The sequence below is a fragment of the Lasioglossum baleicum genome, chromosome 20, assembly GCF_051020765.1.
Source record: "Lasioglossum baleicum chromosome 20, iyLasBale1, whole genome shotgun sequence".
NCBI classification, from domain to species: domain Eukaryota; kingdom Metazoa; phylum Arthropoda; class Insecta; order Hymenoptera; family Halictidae; genus Lasioglossum; species Lasioglossum baleicum.
Genome location: NC_134948.1, coordinates 1,188,244 through 1,199,708, shown reverse-complemented (window position 1 = coordinate 1,199,708; position 11,465 = coordinate 1,188,244). Strand labels below are relative to the sequence as shown.

General features: G+C 43.8%; 1 protein-coding gene across 1 annotated transcript; it reads left to right on the top strand.

Moving 5' to 3' along the window:
• The first annotated feature begins 3,987 nt into the window (after nucleotides 1–3,987).
• LOC143218875 (uncharacterized) lies at nucleotides 3,988–11,430 on the top strand. Its single transcript, XM_076444419.1, has 6 exons — nucleotides 3,988–4,704; nucleotides 5,121–5,471; nucleotides 5,550–5,770; nucleotides 6,031–6,177; nucleotides 6,328–7,724; nucleotides 8,151–11,430. Exons 1-6 carry the CDS (start codon nucleotides 4,401–4,403, stop codon nucleotides 8,494–8,496), a joined length of 2,766 nt encoding a protein of 921 aa, XP_076300534.1. The 5' UTR covers nucleotides 3,988–4,400; the 3' UTR covers nucleotides 8,497–11,430.
• Nucleotides 11,431–11,465: the final 35 nt, after the last annotated feature.

Sequence of the window (11,465 nt, the reverse complement as noted above, 5' to 3'; positions counted from 1 at the left end):
CGTTGCGTCCTCGGGGATCGTTCGGGTTCGCAAAACGAATCGAGCGATCCCGTTCGAACAGCCCCGTAGCCTATCGGGCGAAAGCCGCCAGCTGGGAGTGCTATTTTGAACGGGCGCCGCAGCGTTGCCACGTCTCCGACTTGAACAAGTTCAAACACGTGCCCAGTGTGTTTTGCTCGCGGGGAGACAGAGATAACTATTGGCGACTGGCAAAACAGACTGTTTGCTTTCCGCTTCGCATAGCAGAGCATACTTTCATATAAACCAACCGACACTTCGGCGTACATCCTTTCGACCATACTTGACAACCTAAATACATCATCGAGCGATCCAAACTATTCGAAACCTAGGACGGAACCTTACAATTTTTGTAACAAAGTAGCTCACAAGATCATCGTTTCCTAGAAATTGAAACGTAATCGCTGTCGAGTGTGTACAGTTACGTTGTTCATGAGAATTATTTCGTTGGGAAGGAATGAAGGGGATGATGATAGTTTATGATCGCAAAGTTGGATAATGTAGGAGCGTGATGAAAATTCAGGTAGTTCAGATCGAACGAAGAGCTGGACAAGAAAGTTCTCGGCTGGAGAGGCAGTAAACGTGGCAACGCGGCAACTGCGTGAGCCGAGATGCGCGGCATGAATAGCACCACCGTTGATAGGCTGCCCCGTTGTCAGCTGCGGGGCGGCGGAGGCAGGGGAAGGGGTAAAAGTTTCCACGGTGGTGGGGGGCGTGTTTTTAGCGCGGGTTGCGAGGGGGACGAGGACCGAGGGGCTGAAGCGATACTATGCGAGCCTGTATAGGTGACTCCGTTCACTCGGTGAGCGTAATATAACCGAGGTAATGTTACCGTGTCGCTGTTTCAGGCGAGTTTTTGGAAATTCCCGTAGCAGCTTCCCGCGCGGCAAATCGAATCGGCCGATCATCGAAACAGCCCGTCCATCCCTTGTTTCATGAAAATAGAACCAACGGAAATAGTCCCCGTTGGAAATACATGCGGCCAGAGAACGTTTATATACAACGTTCACTGAGGCGCAAAGATAATCCATGTTTTTCGAACTCCCACGGGCGATTCTTTCCATGACGCGAGCGAATTTCGTAGAGAATAAATATGAATCGAGGCTCGAATTTTTCTTATTTCTCAACGGAACGTTTTATCGGAGGGAATTAGACTGATTCCAAGGGTATTTACTTAATCGTAGCGGAGGGGCTGATAAAGATGGAGATTAGAAAAACGGCATGGAAAAGCGTGTTAAGGCCCTTTCACACTAACGCTTCTCGCAGGCTTGCGACGCTAGGGGCGTACACACTGGTTTTAGAAAGTCTTCCTGCCTCGAGACATGAGATCATTTTTTGTTCTTCGTCCATATTGGCTGAAGTATTCTTGAAAATTGCCGAGAACGAGTTTCATGATTTTTTTACTTGATTTTTGTTATTGAATTCAATTGAGAATCAGTCCAGCGATTTTTTTTTACACATTTTCATGGAGACTATGAGTGTTTCTTTTCTTTTAATACACATTCTGTCTGTGTCACAGTAATTACAGAGATGAATATAAGTAAAGGATTATAATTTTGATGGTGTTAATAAATACACGAAAATGCAAAGCACAATAAATCTTCAATGACGCTCGCGATGCCTGTTGTATAGATGGTGGAGTATATTTTCCTATAGATGCTGCCTCTGCTAATTATTTTCTGACAACAGATAATATCTGACAATTGGGTATTTACACGTGCTTGTTCATCGATGTCTCGCAGCTGACTGAGACGTCTGATCCGATGAATCATCGACACGTCCGAACAAGTCTTCCATTGGTCTTTACAAACCCGGCCTTTATGAACCCAGACCTAACCCCTGAACCGATTTATAAAAATCATTTAAAAAATTAGTTAACATTCCAACCTCTCGATTGTCGCTGGTAAATCAGCAAACGTCGTTTACCAACATACCTTGTCTACACCTTCACATGTTAGTGCAAGTATTACCGTAAGTCTCTTAAGTTCAAGTTGACCTTCCATTTTTTTTTCATAATCGAATTAATCCTTTAACGTTCAATTAATTTTTCGTTTATTTAAAATTCATTAAAATGTACTCATTTCCATAGAAATAGAAAATTTCGAAATCAGAATTAAGTTGCAAGAACTTTCTCAATTATTTTATTTTATAATAATCGTTTTTTATAAATATCGTATGCGATAGGTGTGTCACGACGAAGAGAATAAAGGGTAGTTGTAAAAAGTAGTTATAAAATCGTAATCAGGAGATTGGATTCGAATAAAGTGACAAAGCTGATTTAAAATTCACAATGCAGGGCCGCCATTTTAATACCTAATATAATCTACAATTTGAAGTTGTCCGATAAGTGGAATGGCGCGCCATTTCTTAACCCCATAAGAGGCATCGAGTTACCGCGAACACTTTATTGCTCGTGTCTTTCTTATTCCCTTTCTATTGTCCTAGATTATCCTGGAACTGTAATGTTTTAAACAGGACACTTCGAAGGACTATCGTATCGCAAAATATCGATGACACTCGATCCGTTTACAATTAATCCAATTTCTAATTAAAATGGCGGGTAATTTATAAATTCGGCAAAACCTATTCAAATACAAGAAACCCATACTAGAATACAATTTTTGAACTTTGACCTTGAGGTACCGCGAATAAGTCTGTTAAAATTCGCCTCGGTTTATTAAATTTGATAAACATATAATTTTTAGCCGTCACTGTATGACATATATCCCAGGTGCAACCATTAAATTCAACATTCATACATATTCATATAACGACGCGCGCCATTTTGTCCGAAATAGAAGCAGTAAATAAAGCCATCACCTTTGCGTTCAATTACTCGCCTGGAAATGTGTTTATGTAGTTACGCAACGGTGAGTGCAATTCGATTTTCAATTATGCCAACGAAAAGGAGAAAAAAAAACAACCTTTCAAATGCTTTATTGACTGGTGTGAGGAAAAACTACGGTGTGAAGTAGCCTTTATTTTGAAATCATTAATCCATACAATATCTCCTTCCTATTGAATTTTTGTAATTAATTGCAAGTTACCTAGTTCGGAAAACATAGAGAACATTATATTTATTTGTTGCGCTAATAAGTTACAGTAATGCACCAAATTTAAATTACTTTTATGTATTTCATTGATTTCGATATTCTTGTCATCGAATTGGTATATTCGGTAAAAGTTGTAGATAATATTATAAATTATATTTGGCACCAATATCTCGCCAGATAAGATACACTTCTTATTTTTTGTCCACAGTATGAAATATAATGCACTGTTCCAAAATCTTCTGCTCGAAGATCCTCGAGAACTCCGTCGGGACTCCCGAGCGACGGTGAAATCGTAAGCTACGCTCACACAGTGCCTGTCAGCCTCGCGCCTGATCGCCAACGTTCATTGTTCCACTCCTCGATGATATCGAAGGTGCCTCGTGATCGATTCATCACGCCTTCGCGCGTGAATTACAATTTTCAAATTCAAAAATTCAAAATTCAGGAGGCGCAACAATTGTGTACCGCGGTGTACAATCTCGTCTAGAGCCGCGCGGTCGTTCTATGCAATGCGCAGCTGGAGTTTGCAACCAAAAAAATTTGAAAAAATTCCCAAATGCGTGTTTAAACGGCAAAAGTGGGGGAAGAACTGGTCCACCGAGTTTCTCTTATAAGTACCATCACAGGCACGATGAAGGATTGCAACGTAGCGTGAGAACTTCTTCTTACGCACACTATCGATCATGAAACATTACGATAATATTTTAAAAATCTAAAAATTAAAAATTTCCGGGTTGCACCGTTTGTGTACCGCGCTGTAGTATTCGGTTCGTTCTCTGCCCGTGTAGTCTGCGCGGTTTCGTTCTGCGCAGTGTGTGGACGCGGCTTATAGGGTAGGGAGGTAGAGAGAGGGAAGGACGGTGTCCCCCTTCCTCCGTTCCCCTTGGAGTTCTGGCGGCGGGGGGGGGGGGCAAAGAGCTGGGTTGCGCGTTGCGCGCAGGCAGCCAACGTCATTGTGCTGTGTGGTGGTCTGGTGGGCCATGATCGTTCGTCGTGTGTGTGCGTCCCTCGAGCGTAGCGCGGCGGACCTGCCCAGTAAATACGAGGCTTCCGTTCCGGTGTACGTGTCGACCGATTGCTGAGAGAGTGAGAGCCAAAGGGGGTTCCGAGGAAACCGTGTCTGTCGCGTGTGGTGTGTGCTGTGTGCTCCGTGTTCGGAGTCTCGACGAGAGTGCTGCTCATAGAACGAGAGGAGAAGAGAGGAGAGCAACACAGAGATAGAAAAAGAGAGCGAGAAAGAGAGAGAGAGAGAAGCGAGTAGCTTCTCGTGCGTGTGGTGTGTGTGCAGGGACCCGGCGCCGCGGGATCCGTCGTCAGTGTTGTGCCATCATGCCGTTGAGCATCGGGGTTAACCTGAGGGTGACCGGGCACTGTAACCAGGGCGGTCGAAAGTACATGGAGGACATGTTCAGCGTGGCCTTTCAATCGACACCGGATGACAAGGATCTCGAGTACGCGTTCTTTGGGATCTTCGACGGTCACGGTGGCGGCGAGGCTGCCAGCTACGCCAAGGAGCACCTGATGAACGTGATTGTCAAGCAAAAGAACTTTTGGTCGGATCGGGACGAGGACGTGCTACGCGCGATCCGAGACGGATACGTGAGCACGCACTATGCGATGTGGCGGGAGCTCGGTAAGCTAACCCACGTAGGCTCGCACACCATATCACCGTTCTGCCCTAACTTCCTGCTCGGGTTTTTTTTTTACTTCCCCTCGCAAGATTCTTCCCGCCGTTTCCCGACCCGTTTCGAACCCGTCCGCAGAGATACCGCGCCATATCGATGCCACCCGAAACGATTTCTGTCATTGTCCCGCGTATTTCCCCCACCACCGACTTTTAGCCCGATTAGGTTAGAATTTAGGTTATGTAACACGAGCTAACCTGAAACCGTGGACTTTCGAGAAAAATTAGTTGAAAGAGAATATTCGAATTCCTTCGTCGTTATGCTCCCCGTCGTTTCTCTGAATCGTTGGAAACGTTTGGGAAATGATTCTTCGGGAGTGTCGTCGCTCATTTTCCGTATTCACAAGCGTTCACTTTTCCTTCAGATAAGTGGCCAAGAACCGCCTCCGGATTGCCATCTACGGCCGGCACCACCGCCAGCATAGCGTTCATTCGCAAGGGCAAGATTTACATCGGTCACGTTGGCGATTCTGCTATTATTTTGGGCTACCAGGTGGACGGAGATTCACAGTGGCGAGCCAAGGCTTTGACCAAGGACCACAAGCCCGAGAGCGGACCAGAGATGTTGAGGATACGAAAGTCTGGTGGGAAAGTTGTTAGCAAATCTGGAGTTCCTCGAGTCGTTTGGAACAGACCTCGTATTGGACACAAGGGGCCTGTACGCAGGTCGACTCACATAGATGAGATTCCATTCCTCGCTGTTGCTAGATCTTTAGGTATCCTTCGGACTTCTAGAACGTACTCCTTGTGCTTTTTAGGTGGTCGATTTGTAAAACTCCGCTTTTTCTTTGCAGGTGATCTGTGGAGTTACAATTCTGAGTTGAATACATTTGTTGTATCTCCTGAACCAGATGTTAAAGTAGTTGCGATTGACGTTGAATCACATCGTTGCCTTATATTCGGAACAGATGGGTTGTGGAACATGTTGACGCCACAGGGTGCTGTAGCTATTGTTCAAGCTGCGGACAGGCACAACGAGAAGCACCTGATCGCTTCTCAGCAAACGTGTAATGGGGTACGATCCGACAAAGTTGTTTAGGAAATTACGATTCATTTAAATTTGCCGTTTTAAGCCTTTGCACTCTAATAGTGACTCTGGAGCACCAGTCAGAAGTGTCAGATTATTGTTTGAAAGTATTAAGTTATAAGTTACTAAGTTAGAAAGTACAGTTTTGAAATTATTAAACTCTTCTGTATTCTATGTCTTGATTTCGGAATTCAAATGGTTTCGAGTCCAACGGGCTAACTGATTATTTCGATATTTCGCCCCAGCAGCAGTCCGATAACATTCAGTTGTGGATCAACCCTTCGAAAAGCCTAGTGGATAAAGCGTTGGAGAGGTGGTCGCAGAAGAGACTACGCGCGGACAACACGAGCGTCGTGACGCTGATGCTGGATCCACCTGGACCATCTCGAAGCGAAGTATGTATCTTTGCTAAAAGTATCAAGGTTACATTAACTTTGCGGAGTCGGTGAAATCTGATTCTAAATACTTTCAAATGGAAGCATAGATTTTAAGTAGCTATATCTCTTTTGGAAGGTTACATTAACAAAGAAATCTCATTCGAAAAGGTTCTACTGAGCCAGAAGGAGTGCGTCATGGCGCATCACAGTGTCCACAGCCCTGTGGCGACACTCTCAGCAGAGAACCCAGAGAAGCCTACCTACAGTTCGATGTCCCTGAGCGTACCAAGAGCTCTGTCAACACCGAGCCACAACATCGACCTTCAGAAATCGGATTTATGCAACCGAGTCGAAGATAGCCGAGAGGAGGCGACATCGGAGAAGATTCTGCTGGAAGAAAAGCTGGAGGATAGCCTGGACATAAGTCACCAGATAGGAGACGAGGTAAGACACACGAATGTCGAGGACGTGAACGGGCCCGTTAAGATCATGGAAACGATATCGCACGAAATAGCGGAGAAAAACGTGGACGTAGACGATAAGAAACTAGAGACAAGTCTGCCGAAGAAAGCCGATCAAGAACAGTCGGTTGCGAATGAGAAACAACCGGAAGTAACCAACGATCAGGTTGACGAAGCTGCGCCGAGCTCGGAGTCTCCTTCAACGGAGAGCACGGACAGCAAGGCGGCTGGCGACTCAAACGTGATACACCAAAGTGCATTTTTTTGCGAGGGTCATGATGTATGTTCTTCCACGAACGTCGACGGCGGCGCCGCGGAGGAGGGCAGCGTCTCGTCGGAGAGTCCTCCGGCGAACGAGAACAAAGTGACCGGGAACGTGTTGAACGGATCGCGTTACAAACAGCAGACCCTGTTCTCCAGCACGCGAACAGACGCGAGGAACGCGAGGAGGAAGAAGCACAGTTTGAACGGGCACTCGCGAAACAGCCTCGCGGAGGCCGCGTCCGCGGAGCCGGCGACGAAAAAGTACGTGAACCCGACGTGGTTCAAGTCGCGTAGTACAAAGGTAGCCGGGAACACAGTGGACGAAGACGTTAGAAACTCGCCGGGTAAAACGGCCGGTAGTGCTGTCGGTACGAAGCGAAGACATAGTGCAATATCGCAAAGTGTAGTTAGCACAGTGGAGGAGACATGCGTGTTACAGGAGCCCTGTTTCAAGAGGAGGACAAGGTCCGAAGATAGGCCGAACCCTGTCGATGAAAATGATCCTGCGAACCAGACCACCAAGGACGCAGCTGGTAGCCTCAGCTGGCCCGGTACGGAGTCAAACATCTCTCGTTCGCCAGGCAGTGCTGCGACCGTGCCCATACAGGACAGGTTGTCGTCTTTGAATACCTTCCAGAGGAATCTAGGGAAGAAAGTGACACCGGTGAAGGCTATCCGAAGACCATCCATCAAAGGCCTGCTGAAACAACTGTTGGCTGTTAGTCTGAGTGCTAGGGAGTGGGACAACAGGTCCAATGGCTGCACCGAGAGGAGGATAAGTCGGACTATGTCTATTATAGGTTCATCGGATAGTACTACCGTTCCACAACGTTGGCTCAGGTACGCATCCTCTAGTCTTCAACTTCTTAAGTAGGTAGATTCGTTTCTAAGATGGCAAAGGTGCGGGATGCGCCTACTCATTTCTCAATAATGCAAAGTTGGGGGTCTTTTAGATAAAAGATGAATCTAGGCCACAATCGCCCTCAAGGCGTAATTTCCATTATTTGGCAGCATGTAGCTATCGCAGCTTTACGAAAATAGCTAAATCCGCAGCTGTATGCTTCCGAATAATGGAAATTACGGCTCGTAAACGTAAAAATAGAACTTTTTAGGGTGATTGTGGCCTAGATTAATCTATTATCTAGCGCTTTGCATTATCGAGAAATGAGAAGACGCATCCCGGTCCCTTGTAATCCTGGAAAAACGAGTTTACCCCCCTAAGTTTGAGAAGTTCGTTTGTACTATGTCTTTCGTGTAATCCTCCAGGTCAGACACCATCGCCGCGACGCCAGTGAAGACTCTACGATCGCGTAACGTGGACATGCATCAGTACAGCCTAGTGAAACAACCTAATCGGCTCTCGTTGTCGAGCAAGCTGAAACAGTCGAGCAGTAACGGGTTCCTGCAGGCGAGCCGAGTAAGATCCGCCTCGTTGTCGTCCGGAATTAAGCAAAACAACAACAACAACGGGAGCGGGACCTGTTCGACGATCAGTCCGAGCAACACAGGATGTAATACTAGTTCCGGGATGGCTAAGAGAGTCAAATCGCCGTATAATCCGAGCGCCCGGTCGCTGAGCACGCGATCTCGCATTAAACGCCTTGGGAAGTAAGGTAGGAGAAACGCGCGTCATCAATTACCATTGTTCTTTTTCTTTTTTCTGTGCGGGGTATTTATTGTCCCCTTAACCCCCTTCATCGGTTTTATCGGTCGTATTATTGCTTTCTCTCTCCGCAGAGGTACAATTGCATTTCATGGACAACGATTTTTCCGAGCGGCACTTCCGGAAACCGGCCAAACCCAATTGGCCGGAAATTTTGCGAATGGCTTTGTTCTTCTATTTTAACAAATACTTACGAGAAAGATTTTTAACTTACGAGAAAATCTTTCTCGTAAGAATCTTTTTAATGGACAATATTTCCGACCAGTCGGGTTTGTCACCGTTTCGAAAGCATGGCCTTTTTCCGGACCAATTCGATCGAATTCACCGTTTCAGTACAGTTTTAACGTCACTGTTTCTCTTTTTTAACCGGCAAGCAAAAAGTATTTTCTCCGAATTCGAGCAGCTGAATAACGGTTAGCAATAAATATCGATACCAATGAAACTTGTATGATTGACCTGCATTAAAGTGGATTTCATCGTAATGTTTTTACTTGTTGTACGGTTCTTCGGAACTTCTCTGAACAGTTTTACATCGTCTCACTCTTCCGTTCTTTTTCCGATTAGTCATCTGTTCACTGTTTTTTTCTTTTCTTTTCTTTTGAGAAAATGCTACAGCCAAATTGAAATCAATGGCGTGTCCGGGTAGAGACTTCTTCCATTGTGTTGCGCGTTCGACTATTTCACGATAGTTCGAGGGGAAGCGTTGATCGAAGAAAGTACTGTGAACATATATATGTATGTGTATAAAAATGTGTGATAATACATAGACGAGAAGAACGACTGTATATCTAAGGGAGCGACAGAGCCGCGTATGTATATTTGTAGAAATTATCTTTTTCTCCGACCCCCACGATGATTCCTATAGATCTACGAGAAACCGATATCTTGAGGGAATTGTAAATTGAGAGTCGTCAAACGATTATTTGAAAGTGCGTTTCCCTTGCACTCGAGTACGGTTACAAACATTAGTAACAACAAGAAAAATGGTTAAAATATATTTAGCGCGTAGGTACGTAATCTGCTTTTGGCTCGGCACGGAGTGGCCATTGAAGATTCTCTCGAAAAATCATAAAATCTTTTATATATTATATATATAAATATATAATATGTGTCACTTTGTACGAAGACAGCACAAAAGTCGTGATAATAATTTTTGCTACCTATCACGTTGCAAGGCGTTCAATTGTTCATTTACACATGCGACAATGAATCTTGAATAGCGGCCGCTACGGGCGCGAGACAATGGCGAAGAAAATAAGAAAACGACTGTCTATTACCGCGGTAAAACAAAGTTTAGATTTATATATTTAGAGCAATTTAATGAAAAAATGGTTGAGACGAGGAAACGTGGATTTAAAAAGAAACACGAACGTTTTAACGGTTGATCAGTGCTTATCGTTAATCAGTGTCCCCCTATTGGTTTGGTTGTTTTCCCCTTATATTTTCTATTACACCCCCCATCCCCCTTCTTTATTTTAGAACAATGATTTTTCAACTTGTGTGGGCGTTAATGTAAGCTACCATTTTTTGAAAATCGCACAGCGCAGTGCGGAATTGTACTTCAGGACAAATTTAGGCTGAATATTTTTCGTTTTCGTTTTTTTTTTCTGATAATTGTGTGTTACAACAAATGCGAACGATCCGGGTAGCAGCAGAGCATTGTCGCTCGTTTTTTTTTTACCAGAGATATTTATGGAAACGAAGTATTGCTCTTGGATCGTTCGCGGGGGGAGGGGAGCGAACTATACTTTAAAAAGAGGCGTAAATTTATATGAGTTTACTGATATTTTTATATTTTTACGTTTCATTGTAGACAGTGCAGAGAAAGGAATTTCTAAGTTGTATGTCGAAGAGTAGGAAAACGAGAGGAGAGGGTATGATAAAAAAGAAATAAAAACGACACGTGCCTACAATAGTTACCATTTATTGAATGTGTATATATATATATATGTGTGTATGTATGTATAAAGTGTATTCATATACCATGGACCAAGAAGACAAAACACTTTTTTCACTGTTGCAACGGAAAGGGTGAGAGAGAGAGAGAGAGAGAGAGAGAGAGAGAGAGAGAGAGAGAGAGAGAGAGAGAGAATATGGATGAATGAAAGAGAGAAAAAGAGATGAACCGAAGTAAATTTATTTAACTAATTTTAATAGAGTAAATCAGTGTTACGTGTCTTCATAGATTAAATATATTTAGGGTGTAAGAGACCTCGCTTGTAAGAAATAATTCTATATATAATATAATAGATAAAAATATATATCTATATAAACAAAAATACTCTTCTTGGTGCATGCGATACAAGTTGGCACTGTATATACATATAAATATATAACATATCTATACATATACGTATAATATGTAACACAGATACACACACACACGCGCGCGCGCGTATATCATGCGAATGGTCTATATACACGTAGGATGAAAAGGCTCTTAGGAGATGAATTCAAGGAAACAAAATAAATCTTTGCTAGCGTTTATTTATATACAACACGAGAGTTATTCTATATTATAGAACAAGTGAGCGACAAAAGGGATCCGTCTGGTTGCGCTTCTAGATGTAAACAAATTAATTCGTTATATAGGACGTGAAGAAAAACCAAGTATTTTCTGAGAGCTGACGTAAAGAAAACTTAAGAAGAATAAAATTTATCATTGACACAGAAAAATTAAGAGAGTATGGAGAGAGTGAGAGATAGAGAGTGTGTGTGTGCGTGAAAAGGAGAGTGAGAGGCAGGAATGTGAAGCGAGCGACAAAAAAAATTTATAGTGGTTTATCTCAGGTTAAGCATAGGTCGAAGGAGGCGAACTCGAACAAATGTGTGATCACGTTTCAAATCTGTATATTTTAATTAAATAAACTGAAATATACAAACCTTTCCGCTGTAGCTACTTCCATCAGTGAAACGCT

What these genes read in the sequence shown, in the direction of transcription:
- LOC143218875 (XM_076444419.1), top strand. Translation starts at nt 4,401, where the DNA reads ATGCCGTTGAGCATCGGGGTTAACCTGAGGGTGACCGGGCACTGTAAC. An exon ending in TGCGATGTGGCGGGAGCTCG is followed by an intron (nt 4,705 to 5,120) that starts GTAAGCTAACCC and finishes CTTTTCCTTCAG; the next exon opens with ATAAGTGGCCAAGAACCGCC. An exon ending in CGCTGTTGCTAGATCTTTAG is followed by an intron (nt 5,472 to 5,549) that starts GTATCCTTCGGA and finishes TTTTCTTTGCAG; the next exon opens with GTGATCTGTGGAGTTACAAT.